General features: G+C 41.2%; 1 protein-coding gene across 1 annotated transcript in view; it reads right to left on the minus strand.

Annotated features, from left to right (window-relative positions):
• The window catches only part of FAT3 (FAT atypical cadherin 3), a 186,078-nt gene that overhangs the window by 82,399 nt on the left and 79,962 nt on the right, over nucleotides 1-23,717 (minus strand). The window contains exons 10-13 of the mRNA XM_034779231.1: nucleotides 14,720-18,793; nucleotides 5,484-5,680; nucleotides 4,531-4,684; nucleotides 2,905-3,138 (exon numbers count right to left, since the gene is read on the minus strand). Coding sequence (XP_034635122.1) covers nucleotides 2,905-3,138; nucleotides 4,531-4,684; nucleotides 5,484-5,680; nucleotides 14,720-18,793 — 4,659 coding nt within the window. The remainder of the gene's footprint in view (nucleotides 1-2,904; nucleotides 3,139-4,530; nucleotides 4,685-5,483; nucleotides 5,681-14,719; nucleotides 18,794-23,717) is intronic.

Genomic DNA, 23,717 nt, shown 5'->3' on the forward strand with positions numbered 1-23,717 from the left:
GCAAACCTGGGATCCTCTCTGCCACGCTGTAAAGCCAGTAACAGCTGAGGTCCCAAAGCCTCTATACTCTATCTACAATAGCAGGATGGTGGGTTATTTCACTAGCTTGCACGATACAGGTGAACTCCATGAAAAATCAGGAATTTCCAGTAAAAGTAGGGCGGATAGCAATGCTATATGTTTATGTTTAAAAAAAAATCAATAATTGTAGTGTAACCAAGGCAGTTGTGCAGCCCCTCCCCTTTCTTCCAGATGCCCATTTAATTAACAGTTTGGATCATCCATCTTTGTGGAGGGGTAATATAAATTGAACTATGCACTGTATTGGAATATGCTCCTTGTTATCCAAAGCAATTCTCTTCGACTGAAAGTTGTGAAATTGGAAAGCAGAGCCCTCCCATTCCTGTCCCCCTCTAGCATGTGTATCTGCCTAGATGTAGTTGGGAGCTACCAACTGTGTATCCAAGAGTTCAGAAGAACAATGGAGGTTTGATTAGTTCATTCTTCTGCTTCCAGAGCCAGCCATATGAAACACAATCAATGAATGTGTTAAATATAAATCAGCCAATTTAGGTTCAAATCCTGCATAGGACTGAGTACCCTCTGTGATGCTGTCAAGCAGGTTGCCAGCTCCCACCAAGGCAGCAGGCTAATTCACTCACATGCTAATAGAAATCAAAGGAGTGTCAAAAGGCATTGTAATGTGATCAGGCCAATTCACTTGTGTGTTGGCATAATTAAAAAGGAAATGTGATGGTATTGTCTTCATTTATCTGTAACCTGTTGAATGCTATTACATTATATTTTACATTATACATCACTGTACTTAATTAACCCTAGATCAAAGCATGTATTAGCGTTTAGATGAGAATTTACTTAACGTGTAAAACTGCATGAAAACTAATGAAGGATTGTTTCTGGCTAGCACATTGTTCATGAAAACTAATGAAAGACTGTCTGAATGGCTTAACTAAATGCATTATGTATGTCCCTGTAAAGTTAACCAGGACTGAAGCCTTAGAACTGTAAATGAGAAGCATGCTAACTTCAAAGCATGGGTCCTTGCGTTCAACAAAGGGAAATCTACAGATCCATGTTGTGATGGGAACACATGCCCGACTGCTTTCTGGGGAAAACAGCTATCAGAATCTACCTTGGGAGCGAGGTATCTCTGAGCTGTTTGGACACTTTCAGGGGGTGTTCCAGATACAAGACAGAGATCCCCAAAGCTGTTTTGGGTAATCCTGAGAGATTTATGGAAATCAGGAGATTACTAGGCCTTTGCTAATCATTTGGACTTACAAACTCTGACTCACTTGTAATGTATTTTACTTACATTAATCTCTCAATAACTCTCATTTCTTTTTCTTAGCTAATAAATCTCTAGTTAGTTTACTAGAGAAATTGGCAACAGCATTATATGTTTTTTTAGTGCTGACTAATAAAACATGGAATTGTATTAAAATCAGTTTCATAAACCAAAATAAGTCCTCCATCTTACACAGCCCTCTATGATTTACAGCTCTAAACATTATAGGAAGACTATATATCCTTTCATACTTGTCATCACATATCCACCTCTATAAAAATATGCAGTCTCAGAAAGAGAACGAATGTAGCAATTACCTCCATTTTTAAATAGTTCATCATCTCATTATGTAAAGTTGATTTTAGCACAACTTTTATTGACAACATTTATTCCAAATTCTTTGCTATCTTTTTTTTGTTTTAAATGTCACTTCATACATGAAAAAAATGCTAATTAAAACTGCAGTGGAAAATAAACACACTGGGTTTGCAACACATGTATTGGCTTACTAAGAGTAATTGGCTTTTTCACTACAGGGCAGTACAATAAACTGTAATTGTGATTTTTCAACCAAGGAGCATAATGTGTTCTTTATAGATATAGTAATGAATGTTTGCAGCTTATTCTTTAACTTTACTGAATGCAGCAAATTTAAACTAGCAACCTTAACAACAGAGGACACTACCAGCATCTATTATAATTCAGAAAAATATGAATAAAAAGTATTTTCCATTCACTGGTTTGTAGGTAACATCACTCATTCCACGATTTCATAAAACATCTCCCAAAAATAAAGCAGAGAAAAGAAAAAACTGTCAGACTCTATATTTATCTACCTGAAACAAATTAGATGAAAAAGAGCAAAGGCTTTTACAATTTAACACTTGTGTTACAAGACAAAAAATTTTTGCCTAGATTTCATGATTAAGTTCCGCATATAACAAAAGGCTGCCATTAAAAAAAAATCAGTAAGAAAATAACCAGAATATCTCCAGTCTATACAAAGCACAACAATAGCAGAGTAAAATTATAACAAAGTTGTGATGAATCAAGACCTATATTTCTCTACCCAGGTATAGATTTCTACTGGCATATAATTATATTACAAGCATAACACAAAAACAGGCATGGAGAACTTCAGCTCTAAAAGAACTTGAGATCTTTATAGCATAAAAGTTTACTTAACCCTAAATTCATCATAACTGCTACCAGTGATCTCTACAATAAGAATATGGTGATGACAGACTTTCCTGGCCACTGCAATATTTATACATCTATGACACCATGCCACACTCAACAATGAGCAGCAGCAAAGGGTATAACAAAGGGGAGAGGAAGGAAAAGCAGAAGAGGTGAATAAGGAGAGAAAGAGACAAGGAAGAAGGTGCCATCTCTGTCACAACTCCACCAACCCATGCATTTTTCCTGGGTACTAGTTATTCTTAGGTTTCAGAGTAGCAGCCGTGTTAGTCTATATCCGCAAAAAAAACAGGAGTACTTGAGTACTTGTGGCTCTAATAAATTTGTTAGTCTCTAAGGTGCCACAAGTACTCCTGTTCTTTTTGTAGTTATTCTTAGTAACATTTCTCACTTACCTACATCAGGATCCGTGGCCTGGACTCTTGTTAACAAAGCTTTAGTGGCTGTATTCTCATAGACACATGCGGTGTAATGATCAGTAGAAAACATTGGTGGATTATCATTAACGTCCTCCAGGAAAAGGTGGATTTCTGACTGGCAGAACCTGCCACCGCCATCTGTTGCCCTGGCAATCAAGTTGTACACAGGGATTTTCTCTCTGTCTAAAAGGGCCAAGGTTTTCAACTCACCTAAAATTGGGTAAAAGCAGCAATCATCATTATTAATAGAACAGAATATCCATTTTTAGATACTGTAAGTACCAGAAAGATCACATATTTTTCAGGAATTAAAAGAAAAAAAGAGGGGGAAAAAAAAGAAACAAATAACAGTGTCCATCATTGAAAGGAATACAAAATCCTGAAAGTTTCATTTTACTTCTGTTTATCTACCATAGTTAACTGCCAGTACAAATGGAGTAGGTAAGCCAATCTGGATGACCTTCAAAGCCCTACAATTTCACCCTTGGCTGAGAGTATAATAAACAGTATTTTTCATGTCTGCCTTTTGGTTACTCTCATAATCTCCATGGCTCTCTAGATTTCTAAACACATAAATGCACTGTAAATCTACTGATGACAGCAGAGATAATCAAATGTAAAGGGCCGTAATGCTGATCTTTGCCAACAAACAACTCAGAGTCTCAGTAGGTGCCTCTGCCTTCCAGTTTAGATCAGATCTCTCATTCTCAGATACACGTTATAGGCCAATGAAAGGACACAGGTATGACCATGGGCAGTAAGAGCAACCACAAAGCAGCTTGTTTATATTCCACAAGTTTTAAATATTATCTGCTTCTTATAAAACAGATAAATAGTCTTCAACCATTAACATATCAGCAAAGCATCTGGTACTAGTCAGCAGGGCTGATTTAGTTTTTATATGCCAGATCCCATATTTAAATGCATTACACTTCATTCTGATAGAGGACAATAGCCCACCTTTAACATACTAAACACCTTCCCCTGCTTCAACCTCTGTGATTTATGGTAACAAAACAGTACCACCGGATGCAGTGCCTCCTGTTAGTAAACCACGCATCAAAAACCATGTATCAAATCAGCAATACCCCCACAACACTCTAACATGCTAACAGATATCCATGGCCCTTCCTCCCCAAAAGCTTGGATGAAAAGATAGTCCTTGCCACATGTACTGAAGATCAACACATTCAGGCTATTTCAGACCCTGGTGGAAGAAATGATTTCCAAAGCTGAAGGCTCCTCGTAAACATTCGGACAGCAGCTCCCTCTCTTTTATACCAAGTGGGCTCCAGCTCAAGGCCTCTGATGCCCACGACTGGTTTGAAGGTCTTGCTGGGAAACGTGACGGTTAAATCCCCCCCCAATGGATGGAATATCCAAGGTGGCTATCAAAGGGGTTCCTTCCCTTCTACTGTCCTATAACTGTCACCTTCAAAGTGGACATAAGTGCCTGCAATAATATAAACTGACAGCAGAAGTTCAGATTTCCATGTGACACTTTAATGGAAAATGCATTAGCAGTAATTGGCGAGAACTCTGGCCCCAACTGGTGGCCAGGGTTAGCAATGTCATTCAGAGACAAAAGTTTTGTCACCTTACCGCTTTCTGGATCTAAAAAAAATTTATTGTTCCCAGGTCCAAACAGCGAATAGCGAATTTCACCATTGGATCCGATGTCTGCATCCTTGGCACTGATCTTAAGGATGACTTTGTTTGATGGAATGTCTTCAGGAAATAATGCTGCATATGCAAACTAGGGACAAAAGCAGAAAACACAGGAGATGCAAGAGCTGCAGTTTATATTATCTTTGCACAGACATCATTTTGCATGGTTACTCTCTATGGTGCATGCACTTACAAGTATCTTCAACATTTTTATACAAAAGAAACAACTTTTCTTAAGGAACTTTAACTCATTAGTATAAGTTTTTAAGCATTTTAAGTATCACAACAACACCACAAACTAAAAACATTAATAGGACTGCAAAGGTGTTAGGAATAAAAAGGCTGACACACCTTATACACTGTCTACCCTGACTTTTTCTTGAACGCTCCCCTCATTTCACTACTGTAGCAGTACAACTGCACCCTTAACGGTGAGTGTGGGAGCGCAAGGACAGGACATAGGGTAATTTTACCACTGTATCATCTGTGCTCAGATAGGTCTAGACGTCACGGTGGTTAAAATGCCAGTGGCTACCTGTGCCCTGTCTATACTGATCCTCTCACCATGTTTACCACTAGAGGGGCTGCAACAACAATAATCTAATCTCACTACATAGTAAGAAAACTACCAGTGTGGAGAAGGCCTAGCTCCTCTAGCTCCAATGCTATATTCTCTAAAACACTATCCTTCCACCTTCTTTAGTGAAACTATCTACTCCCACCAGTGCCCCCCAGAACACGTCAGGCCACTGAACTAAGAGCGTACCATCCATGGAGCTAAGAAATGAAAATAAATGAAACTGGAAACCAATGATAAATAATAGTGAACTTTATAGGAAAACTTTATGTCCAATAAAATATTACACAACTAAAATTTGCTGACTAACCTGATCACAGACAGGACTATTATCATTAACATCAGTGACCGTCACTTCCACAGCAGCTTGTGTTACAAAGAGGCCATCGGTAGCAGTGATGTTCAGAAAATAAATGTCTTGTTCTTCCCGATCTAGTGGTCTCTTCACGTAAACTTTCCATTCATTCTGAACCAGTCCCAAGGCAAACTTCCCTTTGGGATTACCTCCTACAAAGAGGCAATGGAGGCCTATCAGAGCTTTGCACTCATTCAAACATAAACACAGATGCAGTTTAAAGGTGTCACAAGTAAGCAGCTACCATTTCTCCTCATACAATGAGAAGTGCTTTCAAACTGGCAAACTCTGGAAATCTGTAATAAGATTATGGTCCCAGGCATTTGTGGTCCCTTGTATGAAAGTAAACCACTAATATCCAAAGAAAACAAAATCCATTTAGCAGAGCTCAAGATGATCTCTTGTTTAGTTCTCCTTAAGGGCAATCAAATTCAAACTGTGAACAATCAATAGTCTTCTCAGGATGGTACAATTGTCTTTCCACTTAGTCTCAAGAGAGGATGTAATACACTGTAGCTCTTGTTACCAAGACAATTTCATTAGCTGTTGATTATGCAATCAAGGAATGGCAGTAGGTTCTATTAAGGAATCCTTTAATGAAAGCTTTATCATACAGCTGTGCTGTTCTTATACTCATTAGGATTCTAGTTTTTTTAAAAAAGTTTACATGACACAGAAAGACACATTAGCCCTAATGAGGGGTCATTTAAGGAACAGTTCAAAGATAAGCATTACAATTAGATCAAATTTATCAGAGAGTGAAAGCTAGTGAAAGCCAGCTAGGAGTGAAGGAGATGAAGCAGAACAGCTTTTTATTATGCTGAAACACTGACACCGAACCTGGCAATATTACTTTTCCACATCATTAAATTGCATGGAGACAAAAGCAGCTTGTAGAGAGAAAGACTTGTCCTCATCATCCTCAGAGAGGGAAATAATGTCATTTCACACACTGAAGGATACAAGGAATTAAAAGTGATGTGAAAAGGGGCATGGTTCTTTGTCAATAACATTTCTAATGGTTATTTACACCTGCATTTCAAAGGGTATAATCCCTAATCTCTTCTATAAGAAGATCACCTTCAATTACATTCCTTTGCTGTAGCCTGTTCTCCAACCTTTGTCTTTATGTTGTCAGATTAGAGTGGAAATTCTTCGGGTCAGGTTAACACAACTTCCTCTCTCTGTGTACAGCTCCTAGAACATGCCTGGTCTGTAAAACTAGATGTATACATTCACCACATTCAGGCAGAATGGCATCTGTTTATCATGAACTCAGATGCTGCACGAACTGAATGGGGAGATGGAAAAGCCCCACATTGTTTCAATGAGCAAATTACAACTCAGGCTAACCCGCTATTTTCCTACTAAGCGAAGTTTGCTACTGTTCTCTTAAAGGGAGACTGCAAAGGTTTAAAAAAAAGGGGGGGGGGCTTGTGCCCTACTTCTTTGTGATGTAAAAAGGCAGCACAAATGGTGTTTTTTCATTAATTTTTTTTTCCTCCTTAGCAATATCAAGAATGTAAAGTCTGATGTTCCTCGGCTTTGCTGGAGTGCTCACTCAGTGTCTTAGATGTGTGCTGTGAGACCTCTTGGCCCCTACTGGAAAAGGTAGGTTTTTAATCTTTACTCCCAACTATTTATGTTCAGTATGTGAGAAAATAGGTATTAACAAAAACATAGAAAAGAGAAAAAGTTATAAACCGTCGGAATAAAAAAAAATCACTCTTCCCCTGTGATCACACCACTTAATTAGGTGTGGCTACCTAGCATCTCAGATATCATAACTCTGCCAGTTCTCCATGAAGTCTCTCAGGGGCCTGGTCTACACTAGGAAATTAGGTTGGTATAACTACATCGCTCAGGGGTATGAAAAATCCACACCCCTGTGTGACACCCTTAAACTGATCTAACCCCCAGCGTAGACAGCACTAAGTCGACGGCAGAAATCTGTTGTTGACCTAGCTACTACCTCTTGGGGAGGCGAAATACCTACGCTTTCCCGTCGGCATAAGTAGTGTCTTCGTTGAAATACCACACTGGCACAGCATTTTAAGTAGACAGGCCCGGGAAAAAGAGGGCAGATGAGACACATTTCTGAACTTAAAACCAAACAGAAAGGTTGAAGACATATGTTAAGCCTTGTGTGTATATCAAACACCAGAAAATGAGGGCAGTTTAGATGATTGATCAGCCACATATTTTATAGAACTTTTAGACTGAGTGTGTGCATTCGTATTAAAATATAAAGTTGGTATATCAAACACTTAACCATTTTCTGTTTATAGCAACCCAATGGTCACAGGTTCCAATCTTGAAAGGCTCTCAACTCCCAATGACTTCTGAGAGAGCACTGGATGCTCAATGCCATGCCGAATCAGGCCCTTGCTGAAGCTGTGTTGTGACAAAAAATGGATCTCCCCAAAAGACGGTCCATTGTATTTCATTATGCAACATGGGCTGGATCCAAAGACCAGTCAAGTCACTGAGAGTCTGTCCACTGACTTGACTGAACTATGAAACACATCCTAATCGGGCTGTAGAGAAAGGTAGGCACATGCTGATTAACATTAAAATATCTCCATTTAAGTTCAGCATCAGGGTAAAGAAGCATAATTTTTCTCCACAGCTGGTTGTGAACCAGCCATAGCAAGAGTTTTGTTTAATATAACAAAGCCTTAAATATATGTCTTTAACTTCATGATGGCATTCAATACTTTTCTGCACTGTACATGAGAGTTCTTTGGTTAAGCAAATGATTAACAAGCTTCAGTTAACATGAAGCAGTATACCCACCTCATGTATATCCCATTGCTGAGTAAAGAGGAGAGGTAAAAGCTTCAATCAGTTGGCTGGTTGGTCCTGTTAATAGTAACACCAGCCTTGAACAACTCTATAGTCATTACCGCCATGTTGTTCATGAAATAGCTTTTATATCATATGCTGGGAATTATGGGAGTGTGTATAAAATGTTTGGGTCTTTAAGACCCCCATTTCTTTCCCTTATTCTATTAAAAGATTCATCTGAATGACCAAGAAACCTTAGTGATAAACACAAAACATGTGAATCAAAGGATTGATTCATGTGTCTCTTCCTTTTTTGTTATCGTTATCCTTCCTTTCTCCATTGCTCAGCACTGGTGCTACATTTTGCTGATGAAAGACTGAAGGCATATGATAAAGTGTTACAGAAATAATGAGATGTAAACAGTAAAATACTGTCAGGGAAATATTCTTAAAAGGAAAGGAAAAAAAATAAGCTGTGGCTTAGGGAACCATTTTCTAGCATTCATATGTATGCCCTGCTGCAGATCTCATTCTGCAATGATTAATTAACTTTTCCACTAACATATTTAAGCAGATTCTGGGTCCTAAGGGCATTCTAATTAATTAGTTTTTCACTCTGAATAATGTAGAATTTCTAAACGGAAGCCTCCTGACTATGAGTATTAATGGATTCTTTAAAATCTGTTGGCAGTTTTCTTATGTTCTGCTTTGAATGTCACAACACTGAAGTGTTAGCTAAAAATAAAAGCAACTTTTAGAATTACTTTGAGGCTAAGAGAATCTGCGTTATCTTTCATCTTTTGTTACTTGAAGTTTGACTAATGGCCTGTTCCCCCATGCCCTAGTCAGCACATGGTACAAAACCAACTTGGGCTCAAGTTTAATGAAAGAAAAAACAGCCAGACACAATGAAATCCACAAACATGCTGATCCCAAATAAACAAATTTTGATACACATCATTACTAAAGCGCATATATATAAGTTATAACAACTAAAAGGGTAGCTGAAAACTAGATATTGACCACATGAGTTTTCACTGCAACTTCCCTATTCATAGTCCATACTAGAGTGGTTATTTATTTTGTTTCTTTTTTTGGATTTTATATTTATTTATTTAGAAATGTCTAGTGCCTATCTGGAACTGTAGGTACTTTATGCATATTAAAACCAATAGTGTTTACACAAAATTTAAAACAGTGCACATGCTTATGGAACTGCCCAAATGATAAAGACAACCCACCAAATTCTACCACCACTACATCTTAGCTTTTGAGGAGGGAGGGTTAGCTCCGTGGTTTAAGCATTGGCCTGCTAAACCCAGGGTTGTGAGTTCAATCCTTGAGGGGGTCATTTAGGGATCTGGGTCAAATATCTGCCTGGGGATTGGTTCTGCTTTGAGCAAGGGGTTGGACTAGGTGACCTCCTGAGGTCCCTTCCAACCCTGATATTCTAAGACAATATTCTTATGTCTGCTAATATGACTCCTCCCGCAAATACCAGGGCTCTCAGAAGTGGCTACCTGAATGACTCTAAGGGTATGTCTATGCTGCGAGAAAACACCCACGGCTGGCCCATGTCAGCTGGCTTGGGCAGTGGGGCTACAGAATTTCAGTATAGATGTTCAGGCTTGGGCCGGAGCCCTGTCTCTGGGACTCCGCAAGGAGGGAGGGTCCTAGAGCCTGGACTCCAACCCAAGCCCAAGCATCTACACCAGTGGCTCTCAACCTTTCCAGACTTCAATACCCCTTTCAGGTGTCTGATCTGTCTCGAGTACCCCAAGTTTCACTTCACTTAAAAACTACTTGCTTACAAAATCAGATATAAAAATAAAAAGTGTCCCAGCACACTATTACTGACAAATTGCTTCCCTTCTCATTTTTACCATATAATTATAAAATAAATCGATTGGAATATAAATATGGTACTTACATTTCAGTGTGAGCCTTGAGCCTGTTTTTCCACTTGTGAGTCTTGTCTGAAGCCAGAGCCCCAGGTGGTGAGGCTGAAGCCTGAACCCCACCGCCTAGAGCTGGAGCATGTAACTTAGCTTCATAGGACCCACTGTGGTGTTGGGCCTCAGGCAATTGCCCTGCTTGCCCCCCCAACTACCACTCTGCACTTGTGACCCCCCTAAACCCATCTTGTGCCCCCCCCCCCCCCCGAGGATTGCAAACCCTAGGTTGAGAAACACTCATCTAGATTAGTTGAATAGCCCCTGGAAGGCCTCTGTGTACCCCCAAGGGTATGTGTACCCCTGGCGGAGAACCACTTATCTACAATACAGTTTTATAACCCCGCAGCCTAAGCTCCTTGAGCTCAAGTCAATTGACACGGGCAGCTGCATGTGTTTTACTGCAGTGCAGACGTACCCTAAAGGACAGATCCTCAGCTCTGGTTTATTGTCTCCATTGACTTCAGCAGAGCTCTGCCCATTTACACCAGCTGAGGATCTGCCCAGAGGTGCTTGACATGCGCACAAAGCAAGAATAAAAATGTGCCGCTCACCCCAAAATTACACAAATACCGATTGAGCTTCCCATGCAAAATAAACACAGACAAAAAGAAAATAATACTGACCACAAACAACATAAACTCTCCCTTCCACAAATACTGAGAAAGAGATGACTAAGGGGTCCTTCTCTCTTAATCAGAAACATTGGCATGGGCTTCAATGATTTGCTGGATCAAAGTTATAACCTCTGCCACATTTTCTGGTTGCTTTCCCCCGATCTACCAGCATTACACCTCAGGCTTATCTGAGATGGGCATCAACCAGCTCACCCTTGCCCAGGGTCAGACGTCAGTCAGACACTGGGCTAGACATTCCACCTCACCAGGTAGGTCAGGCACACTGAGGAGGTCAGACTGAGTTCCACTGGCACACTCTGAAGCTGCTATAGCCCATACCTCCTCACTAAGGGCCTGAGCCTCTCAGCTGCTGGGCATCCTCTGTTCCCACTTACTTCAACAGGAACTGTGGGTGGAGAGCAGCTTTAAGGACAGGGAACAATCTTAACAGCCCCAAACAGTGGTTATGCCAGTTACTTTAGGCCGTGTCCACACAGGGACACTCAGGAAAGTTAATGTAAATCAGCTAGAGGTGTGAAGTCAATGCACATGGTGTGTGGATGCCCTCATTAAGGAGTAAAGTGGCCTTAATTTACAGTAACTTAATCTGCCTTGAATCAGCCCCCCCTCACCCTTTTCCCCCTCCACCTTGAAGGTGACTTCACACCTTTTAGTTGATTTGCCTTAACTTTCCTGAATGTCCCTGGATATCTAAATACTTTTACAGAACCTGCAATATTTGCACTAGCAGGGGCATTCCCCTACCGTAATTACAGGGTCCTGTAGGTAATACTGCAAACACCAAGAAAACCTTACCTATTTGTCTAAAACAATACTGACAAGTCTTCAGTAATCCACATGAAAGGGCCTATGGTTTATTGCATGCAACTGGCCAAAATTGCGCGCTCACAAGAAAAGCAACAGTGCCTCTTCCATCTCCAGCTATCACTGCCAGGAATGTTCTGATATTTAACATCCAGCTTTTATATCGTGCCTTTCACCGGTACAGATCCCAAATTGTTTTACAAGGACTATCAATGAATGGACAAATAGGCATCACATCTTCCACCAGTGAAATGCAGATAGCTCTGGGTTCGAAAATGGCAGCTGTTTACCAGCACAAAGCAAGCCTGAAGAACAGGTTTGAACTGAAGAACTGTATTTAAGTTAAACTAAAAGTGGGAGGGGCATGTTAGTCAAGCACAGTGTAGTTATCCATATTAGAAGTTGGCCAGAACACTGAGATTAATGACTGTATTCTTGGTGAAAGTACTATGGGATCTTTAGTCATCACAAGCAGTTACAGCTTTGATTTTATGCCTCATCTAAAAGGCGATTTTTCTACACATTCTGTGTGTGTTGCATGTCCACAGGGAAAGGTATGAAAGGCTATTCTGCGTGCACTAAATGCCATTCTCGTCATTTACTTTTTTTTCCTTTTAATTCAGTGATCCATACTTGTTCCAGTGAACGGCTCAGGCATGGCTGTATTTACAGAACAATATTCTGGGTCTCAAAATACCTTCAAAATGACACGATCACTGAAAAAAATTCCCAGCTAATTTGATCCCATTGAATGTTCGAGTCCACTAGCTGAACTCATTTTGAACTCAAAGTATGAACTGAATGTTTCATTAGTGAAAATGCAACTGTTTTTTAACATTTGTTTTTTAGCCAATAGAATTAAATGTTTCTGGATGATTTTTATTCTACAATTTCCCATATCTAAGAGGATGTCTTAAAAAACTGAAGATAGCAAAGCCTCTTTGGTATTATGTTCTAGCAGTTGCAATGGTATCACATGTGCCTTTTAAACCTTTTGTTTTTTCAGTAGTAGCATTTTTAGAATTTACTATGACAACATAAAATCAGGAAGGGATAGTTTTGAAACTTTTAGGTCTTACGGGAGGAGATTGCTGTTAAACTGCTATTTTTCTCAAATTAATGAAAGTGGATTAATATATAATGTAGCTGTACTGTGCATTAGAACAGGAGATTTAAGACTTCAAGACAATTTACATAAATGGGAAAAATGCTAGTTAATAATTATCTCAGTGCACTAAACTGCTCCCAATTTGAACACCACTGCTTTGCTTTTCTACAGCACTTTCCATTTCAGGATCTCAAAGCTCCGTACAGACAATACTTGTAGAGGTGTCACAAAGCATCTAGGACACCGGCATTATTATTCCAGTTTTACAAACAGGGACAGTGAAGCACAGAGAGGAAGTGCCTTACCCAAGGTCACACAGGAAGTGGGTGGCTGAGTCAGGAATAGAACTCCTGCCTTCCAGTTTTGTTCTTTACTCACAAAACTAGCCTTCACCTCCTGTCCTTATACACTATTATATGATACCCCATTAATATACACCTCTACCCCGATATAATGCGACCTGATATAACAGGAATTTGGATATAATGCAGTAAAACAGCGCTCCCAGGGGGCAGGGCTGCGCACTCCGGCGGATCAAAGCAAGTTCTATATAACGTGGCTTCACCTATAACGTGGTAAGTTTTTTTGGCTCCTGAGGACAGCGTTATATTGGGGTAGAGGTGTACCAGTTTAGCCTTTACAGGTGTGGAAGAATTTACTTCCAAACTGAATAAAGACTATTTTCAAATGGTCAAAATGAATTATTAAATCACTTGAAACCTGTGGTATTTTGAATGTATATGATGACAAACCATGGTACCTAGGACTTCATGATTGTTACCATACCATATGCCACAGCCATTCTGCATTTGATAGCAAAAGCAGGGACAGAATTCAGATCCTCCCTTCTCCAAATACACAAACCCATGCACCACTTGAGCTAAATGAGACTTCTTATTTTTACCCATTACTTGTTAGCAGTATTGAGTCTATGACAAAACCGGAAGCAGTTCTAATTCTATCCAGTGCAGACCATGGTGCACACCAACAATGACCAGGTTATTACAATATATTAGCAGCTCTGCAGGATGGGAGGCAGGAGGAACCAACACTTTACTCCCACAAATGTACTGGAGAATGCAGACAACAGACAAAATAACCACACCCCATTTCCCCCTCCACCTCCCTTCCCCCGCCCATACACATACACACATCTAATTTTGCTCTGGAAAAAGAATGACAATAAATATAGCATGATAGGAACAAACAATACTACCATGCTTGGAAAAAATATTAGTAATGAAATAACGTTTACACCATGCTGCATGTCTGCAAACCAGAACAGCAGTACGGAGGTTTGTGGCTTCCCTGGTTTGTGATACGATGCTTCTGGGAAGTGGGGAAAGTGTGGTATTCCTCCCTCCCTAATTTACAGTGCACGTCAATTTTTCCACAGATAGTGATTTTTTAAATTGAATTTTTAAATGAAAGTTTAAATGAAAATTCCCCTCTCTGGAAGGGGAAGGGTTTAATTAAAAAAAAGTGCGTAGAAATGTAAGGGTTTTCCTCCTGAGAATAAATGCTGTTCATTTTCCCCGGTTGATACATTAAGTTCTGATCTTTCCCATGCTGACACATCAATCATGATGGGTTACACTTCCTTACATTGCAGCACAGCATGAAGTCTTGGGCTGTGAAACTGGGGAGAGAGGGAGGGAGAGTGACACACACACAAATCTCTTTCTCTCTATCTCTAAGCTTCACTAGTTGCTACAAAATTCTGGTCAAATTAAGAACAATAAATCCAAGAGAACAATAAATCCAAGAGAAACAGAACTGACTTGCTTGCAAGCTGAGGATGTACCTGAAATCCTTCTAAATCTTTCATGCTAATCTGTACTAAATCTCAGTTCTTCAATAACGGCAGGTTTCAGGAAGAAAAGGGGTTTGCAACTTTCTTACCTGTGATATGGTAGCTAACCTGCCGGTTGACTTCAGACGTGTCTTCGTCCCATGTGCTGAGAACTGCCACAACTTCACCTGGAGGGTCACTCTCTTTTACGGATCCTCTGTACACCTCGTGTTCAAAGATTGGTGCATTGTCATTTATGTCTGTCACAGTGACAGAGACCAAGGTGGTGGATGAGAGGGAAAAAGCTTCTCCCAGATCTGAAGCTACCACTGCAAACGTAAAAGTGGGATTCTTTTCATGATCTAGGTCCTTCAATGTGCTGATCCACCCACTGTTGCCATCGATTGTGAAGGCTTCCATGATCTTGTCCAGCTCTGATTCCACTGAAAGAGTATACGTGACTTGCCCATTTGCACCCCAGTCCGCATCAATTGCTTTAACCTGGATAAGATTGATCCCTATTGGCATCCCTTCCATTATTACAGCTTCATAGTTGGCAGCTTCAAACACAGGCTTGTTGTCATTTACATCCAACACTTTAACCTCCACATCCACAGTTAATACAATGTCCACTTTGTCTAGCTGTATGGTGGCTGCAACTTTAAAGTGAAAAGCAGGATTTGTCTCATGGTCAAGTCTCTTATCTAGCTTTATGATTCCAGTGTCTTGGTCTATGATGAAAATCCCTTCCTTGTTGTTTTCAGCTAATTCACCATTGACAGTGCTATATACAGCACCCAGGCTTGGCAAAACATGCAAAATGTCAAGGGTGCTTCCTATGACAGTGTCTTCTGGTATTGTAAAAGAATATTGGGGTTGGGAAAAGGAAGGTAAAACAGCTTCTGGAGGTAAAACATGGATATACACAGGAATAAGGGAATGCTTCATGGGAATGCCACCATCAACTGCTTTGACGAAGAATGACAGAACGGTGTTTTTCAGCTGGTTAAAGTTACCTTTGGTGACCATCCATCCATTGTCAGGATCAATTTCAAGCAGATCTGCCACTGAAACAGAGGCTTCACTATACAATGAATAGGTGATTCTTGAATTGGCTCCATCATCTGGATCTAATGCTTGCACTTGGGTGACCAAATGACCTTTTCCAACATCTGCTTTGACACTTGCTCTGTATTCTATTGTCATAAACTGGGGAATATTGTCATTCTCATCCACTACGATCACTCTCACGGTGCAGAAAGTCATTCTCCCACCTCCATCCAGGGCCCTCAAAAATATACTGATATCCCCTTCCAAAGGGTTCTCTCGGTCCAATTTCTCAGTTGTTAGGATCTGTCCATTGTTATCAATTAAGAATCGGTCCTTGGCAAAATCATTTATTATGGAGTAGTTTATTTGGCCATATATACCAGAATCTCCATCTGTCGCTTTTACATGGACTACCTTAGTTCCAGGGGCAGCATTTTCTCTAACCTCTGCCACATAAATACTCTGTGAAAACACGGGGCTATAGAGATTAGCACCCAGGATCCGGATATGCACCTGAGCTGTGCTGGTGAACAATCCATCCGAGACAGAGACATTTAAGCTATACATTGGCTCCATCCTCTGTTTCCGATGGTTAGACAGAGTTATAATGCCACTCTTGCTGTCCATTATAAAGCTGGTCCGATCATTTCCAGACAAGATACTGTACTCCAGTCTGTCAAAATCAGAGCTGTCAGCATCAGAAGCTTGGACACAAGTCACAAAATGACCCCTAGGGGCCAGTTCACTCACGTAAGATTCATATATTAACTGGTTAAAAACTGGAGGGTTGTCATTCATATCTGTCACATAAATACTAACAAGAACTTCACTGCTCAGTGGTGGGAATCCATTATCAGCTGCTCTGACTTTTAAGCTGCACTGCTGTAATAGTTCATGATCCAACATACGGGCTGTCAGGATTAGGCCACTTGTGCTATCGATGTGAAAATAATCAGTGCTGTTAAAGGAGTCCTGGACAATCTGATACTGTATAATTTTGTTATTTTCTGAGTCTGCGTCGGTAGCAACAACCTGCAACACAGGAGTCCCAATCAAAGATGCTTCGGATAAGGTGGCATTATAGGCCGAGTGATCGAAAACCGGAGGATTATCATTTACATCATTAATAATTAAGTCCACAGTGACTTCAGCCCGAGCACCAGTGAGGGCATCACTGGCTCGTACTGTCAGCTTAAAAACAGAATTTACTTCATAGTCTAATGGGCTGATGACGCTCAGAACGCCGGTGTCAAAGTCAATGTTAAACTGGTTGTAGGGATCTCCATCAACAATGATATAAATGATACCCTGGCCCTCTGGGCTGGTTGCATTTATGCTAAGAATTGGGGTGTGCATTTCTATGTCTTCATTTACAGAAGCTGTATAGAAGGGCTTGTCAAACACAGGCATTGCTTTATTAACTATAGTAATAGGAAGTTCTACGGAAGCAGACAACGAAGGATTACCACCATCTTTTGCAAGGATGATAACTAAATACTCTATATTAGATAAGTCAGAGTTGAAGGCTTCTCTTAAAGTGACACTACCAGTTTGTCTGTCAATTTCAAAATGCCCATAGTCTTCTTTCAACAGATAGGAGACTTCACCATTTGCACCCTTATCTTTATCAATGGCTGTCACTCGATATATTAGGGTACCGGGCTCAGCATCAACTTGTACAGCAGCATAGTAAGGCAGCCCTACAAACACTGGAGCATTGTCATTGATGTCCTCAATGTTAACTCTGACAACCACCCTGGCCACACGCAGATGATCTAGTTCACGACTTGCTTCAACGACCAGCTCATATAGTTCTTGTTTTTCTCTGTCAAAGGGGATGCCCGTTGTTTCAATGACTCCCGAGGTGGATTTGATCATGAACTTGTTTCCCGGGTTTAATATACCATACTTCAAGGGCTCATTGAGACGGTTTCCAACAGCATTCATCACAGCTACCTTTGTGATATTAGTGCTGTTCTCCGAGATAGATGTGGAATAAAAACTTTGTGTAAAATGGAGCCCACTATCCATGGCTTCTTTTACCATTATGGTCACCATAGCAGTGCTGTAAAATTTCCCATCAGACACTCTTACTATAAGCATATAATGATCTTTGGAAAGAGTATTATTTTTTATGGTGAGTACCCCAGTACTTGAATCAATCAAAAAATGGTCCACATTGCCTTCAATCAGACTGTATGTTAGTTCAGGTGGAACCTCTGAATCCGGGTCTGTAGCCTTGACTTTAAGAACCTCTACACCAACGTAAGTGGGCAGAAGCAAGACTGTCTCAAACACAGCCTGACTGAAGACTGGAGGATTGTCATTGATGTCAGTTACTTCAATAGTAACTTCAACTGGACTCTCCGCTGTGAGCTGTGGATTTCCGCTATCTCTAACATGCACGTGGAAATGGAAGTGGGCTATGGTTTCATGGTCTAAATTTGCAATTGTTCTGATCGCGCCAGTGCTGGAATCTACAGTGAAGTACTTCTTAGCAGTGGATTCAACAATCTGATAGACCAGCAAAGCATTCTGATTACTGTCGGCATCCGTAGCTCGTATCACCAGTGGGTTGTTGGCTGCGCTCCGGACTATACTGTTTACAGGAGCAGCTTCACTTATGCTGCCTGAGTATTGGGAGAGGAGAAAAACTGGCAGGTTATCATTTTCATCAACTATCTGAATGCTGACAGTGGTATTTGATGCCATGCCTGCCATGTTAGTTGCTTGAACAATGAGCTGGTAAGAGGAAGTGCGTTCATAATCAAGTGGCTTTTGACTGGTGATGACTCCAGAATATGGGTTTATAGTAAAGGCTCCATCCACATTCCCATCCTTGACCTCATAAACTAATGTAGACTGACTGATTGCAGAGATCAAAATGACTGAAGTTCCAATATCAACATTTTCATTAACTTCTGCTTGGTATTCTTTGTGTGTGAACTTTGGATGGGAATTATCTGACATGGTCACAGAAATGCGTACAATTGCCGTTGCAGACAGTGGTGGTGAACCTTGATCAGTTACTTTGACTGACAAAACAAACTGTCCCATTGTTGTCAAGTCCGGTTCCTTCAATACTGTGATGATGCCTAAAACTGGTTCGATCTTGAATGTGTTCCCAGTGTTTCCTAAAACATAAATGTTGAAAGCTATATTAGAAGTGAAATATTGAACATTGAGAAAATTATATGTTATAAAACGAATCTGACTATGATACCGTCACATTAACCCATGAGTGGCCATCAGTAATACTAGTAATTGCATAGAATAAAAAAAAAACAAAAAAACCAGGTACCTAAATCTGGGCTCCTAAATCCATATTTAGCCACCCAGATAAGTGGCCTGATTTTCATAAGTGCTGAACATCCAGCAACTTCAACTGACTTCTGAAAATCAGACCACATACTCAGGTGTGTAAATATGGCCCTAAGAGCCCCATTTTGAAAATCTTGGTTTATACATTTGTTTCATATTGATTAAAACAAAGTCTTTTTCTCTATCTTTAAATATTTAAAATTATCTTAATGGTTACTGCAGGCGCTCAATACCTCTGAAACCCACTCTGAAACTTCTATTTAGGTGCCTACACAGGAATTTAAGAGCCTAATTTTAAGATCCCAGGTTTGAAAATTTGGGCAATGTATATTATGCAAAAGTAAAATGTGGGAAAATGCACCCTCCCACATTATGGAATTAGACTATCAAATAGTTGCATACCTGAGACACAAAAAGGGGATCAAAGGCTAACAAGCCAATTGCTTGATAAAGGAATAACAATTTATGCCCTGAAAGAAAGAGGCTATTAAGCAACTATAGAGTGGACCACTGTCGCTCAAGGCTACAAAGAACTGACTACAAAGTGTTAGAATAGAATTCAGAAAAATTACAAGGAACAATACCATATAAGATAGATAAAAATATCTTGTGTCAGAGAGGTTTACTATTTGGTTTCTGAGGAAAGAGAAATCTAGATTAATAAGATTTTGTAGAAAATGTTTTCAGATCAGTGTTAGCATGTGCAGACAGAGAGGTCACTGACAGCATAAAGGAGAAAATAATGTGTTTGGATCACAGGTTTTTTTTTTTTTTTTTTTTTTAAATAAACTAACGTGATATACTCTCTGACCGTTCTTCAGGAGACAGATGCAAAACTTCAGGGTATGTCCAAGTTTTTAACTGTTAAGAACATAAGAACGGCCATACTGGGTCAGACCAAAGGTCCATCCATCCCAGTATCCTGTCTGCCGACAGTGGCCAATGCCAGGTGCCCCAGAGGGAGTGAACCTAACAGGTAATGATCAAGTTCTCTCTCTCCTGCCATCCATCTCCACCCTCTGACAAACAGAGGCTAAAGACACCATTCCTTACCCATCCTGGCTAATAGCCATTAATGGACTGTTACTACATGTCACCTCTATTAGGCAACATTTTTGTGTGTGCCATCTTAAATAATTGCTTAAAATGTGGTTCACACAAGCTTTTAGCTCTTTTTCTCATTTTGATTCCAAAGCCAAACAGCCTATATTGACCTGTACTAATTTTGAATCTTTATTGTCAAACCATTTTTGATATAATGGTAGATTATCACGGAGACTATTCCAGGGATCTTTTTGCTAGAGTCAAGTGTCCATGACCCCTGTAAGAACTTTTCTCATACACCACTGAGTGGTAACCATTAGTAAACAGTGATCTTTTAGTGGTAACTGCTACAGCTGTTGCGCAGAGGGCAGCATGTGTGAAAATTCCAGCTGAAGAATAAACTATGTGGTGACCCAAAAAGTAAATAAATACAGATTCTCTAAACGCCGTAACTGACTGCTAAGACTACCCGTATTTGCTGCAGGTTCTGAGGCACAGAGGCTAGTCCAAACAGCAGAAATCGGTATGACAGTGGCTCCTACATATCAGCTATACACACACCCGTAAGAGCTACAGAGGCCAAGGGTTATGCTAGCTAAACCAAACTTTGTGCTGTTCACTGAGAGGCCCGGGGGGCAGATTCCCACAAGGATGAGCACATTGCTGGCACTGACAAACATTGCATATGGCAGAGCAGTTTTATTTTGGTACTGCTAGCTAATAGGAATTAGTTACAGTCACAGACTGATGCATGTAAGGATGGGGAGGAGGGTGTTTTTCTCCTTTAGAAATTTCTTATTAAATTATGAGACTACTGCTTTCATCATTCAAAGTACTTCCTGTGAATGAAGAAGTATGATCTGAGCCCAGCTGTTAAAATCAGCATCCTCACTGCACCCAATTTATAGATTATAGAAACTATAGCAACTGAAGCCTCAATTTTGATACATCTAGGATTGGAACATCTGTGCATAATGAAACCATAGGAGTTCAATTTTATAGTAAATGAAGGCTTGAAGCCTGGAATAGCAGACAGAGCTCACGATGAAACAGAAACAACAGGCAGTTATAGAAGACAAACCTATATGCGAACACTTTGGAGTATAGTACTAAAATTCAAAGGGATCTAGATAAATTGGAGAACTGGGCTACAGATAAGATGAAATTCAACAAGGACAAATGCAAGGTGCGACACTTAGAGAAGAAAAACCAAATGCACAAATACAGAATGGGGAATAACTGTCTTGGCAACAGCACAGCTGAGAAGGATCTGGGAGTTGTAGTGGCTCACAACCTCAACATGAGTCAACAACATGATGCTGTTGCAAAAAGGGCAAATTCAAGTTTGAGTTGCATTAACGGAGGCGCAGCACGCAAGTCACAGGAGGTGATAGTATCGCTCTACTCGGCGCTGGTTAGGCCTCAGATAGAGTTCTGTGTCCAGTTTTGGTCACTGCTGTATAGAAAGGATGTAGAGAAACTGGAAAGGATCCAGAAGCAAGAGACGAAGATGATCAAAGGGACGGAATGCAAGCCTTATGAGCAAAGGCTGAAGGAACTGGGTATGTTTAGTTTGGAAAAGAGGCAGGCATGAAAGTAAGGCGGTACGGGCCGGTATGGTGTACCAGTAAAAAATGGCCGCTGGTACCAGCCCATACAGCTGACTTTAAAGCGCTGCCACCACTGATGATGGGGAGGAGGGGCAAAAGGGGCAGCGACATTAAAGCGCTGCCGCAGCAAAGGACCCTGCTTAAAGCTTAACATTGTTGCCCCTTTTGCCCCCTCCCCCGGGCCACTGACGGGAGGGGGGGCGCAAAAGGAGCAGCTTCCCTGGGGACGGCGATTTAAAAGCCCCAGGCCCTTTAAATCACCGCTGGAATCCGGGGCAGCACGGGCCAGGCAGCGCAGATGGGCTGGCTGGGGGACACTGACTCCCCAGCCCTGGCCCTTCTGCCCGAGGCCCCTGTACCGGTAAGAATTCAATTTTACTTTCACCCCTGAAAAGAGAAGACTAAGGGGGAACATGATAGTGGTCTTCAAATACGTGAAAGGCTGTGTGACGGGATGTACATGCCCCACACTAGAGAAGGAGAAGTTAACCCCATATGTTGGGTGGAGGAAGCCACATCCCCTTGCCACTGCTGGGCATGCTCCAACTGGTGCCTCAGCATAAAAGGCCAGTTCAGTCGGGGCTGAGGAGAGAGAATGCTCGTTGCAGGCTCCCTCTTGGGAGCTGCTGGAGCCCCCGATCGTGAAGGCCAAGTGTGCCGAGACCCAGGCCAATACCAGGCCGCCCACGGAAGCCCAAGTCATTGGGAGCTTCGCAAGCTGATGACCCCAGAGGTCCAGGAGACTTGTGGACAGCAACACTGGAAAACAGGGTAGGAAGTAACCCAGGGGAACTAGAGATTGGTCCGGTTGTGGAACCAGGACAAAGGCAGCGTGTTTCGGACAGATCCTCACTAATCTAGTGATGAATCCATTCGCTGCTATCAGGGCCATGGGCTGGGACCTGGTGGAGCAGGGATGGCCTGGATCCCTCTACCCCGGCTGCCAGCCACCCCTAGATGGCGGCCCACTTCCCAACTAGCTGCTCGGTCTCACAGCCTTGACTAAGAGGGCAGCCATACTGACTCGGGCCAGTAGGCCGCATGGCCCTACAAGTGAGGGCAGCCATATTGACTCTGGCCACTAGGTCCTGAGGCTCAGGGTGGTCATTGGGACTCAGTTGTGGGGCTATCATGCCTTTCCCCATGCCCCAAAGAGTGAAGGGGTGTATTGGCTCCACAATAGGTTGCCACAAAAAAGATAAAGAAAAACTGTTCTCTCTTGCCACAGAGGGCAGACCAAGAGGCAAAGGGTTCAAACTACAGCATAGCAGATTTAGATTAAATCTCATGAAAAACTTTCTAACTGTAAGAACAGTAGGACAATGGAACAGATGGCCTAGGGAAGTTATGGAATCTCCTTCACTGGAAGTTTTCAAAAGGAGGCTGGATAGCCATCTGTCTTGGATGGTTTAGATCCAACAAATCCTGCATCTTGACAGGGGGTTAGACTAGATGACTCTTGCGGTCCCTCCGAACCCTATGGCTCTATGATTCTGTAATATAATATGTAGAAAGGAAGAAAACATACAGCCTAAAAATGGCCATCTAATAACCTAAACATCATTTCTAATCATCATCTTATGTTCTGTCTCCATTATGTACTATATTTCAAATGCATTATAGCCATAGTCTTACAGCACTACATTATTTATCATGTGTATTGTGATGGCACCTAGAGGAAACCAGGTTGAGGTCCGATTGTGCTAGGTGCGGTACAAGGATACAGTAAATAACAGTCTCTTCTCCAAAGAGCTCACAGTCTCACAGATGAGAGATAAAAGGTGGACAGGACGAACCAGTGGGCTGTGGGACAGACGGGCAAATAAAAATAGTAGGACATGTGCAATTCTTGACTGGTTTGCTGTCTACCTCTTTAAAAAAAAGCAATAAACCAATCCCACGCCCTCAGTCCCACCCAACACACACATATACATCATAATAGGGGATATAAAACTACATCCCAATGAGTGAATCATGGAGGAGTAGCACAGAGGGGAGTAGATGGCTCAGGTTATGGAACAAGCAGTCTTTTATCACTAGATTGTCAGTTGGAATCTGCTTCAGGCAGATGCTCAGGTCTGGT

This window comes from Trachemys scripta, chromosome 1 (genome assembly GCF_013100865.1).
Source record: "Trachemys scripta elegans isolate TJP31775 chromosome 1, CAS_Tse_1.0, whole genome shotgun sequence".
In the NCBI taxonomy this organism is placed as follows: Eukaryota; Metazoa; Chordata; order Testudines; family Emydidae; genus Trachemys; species Trachemys scripta.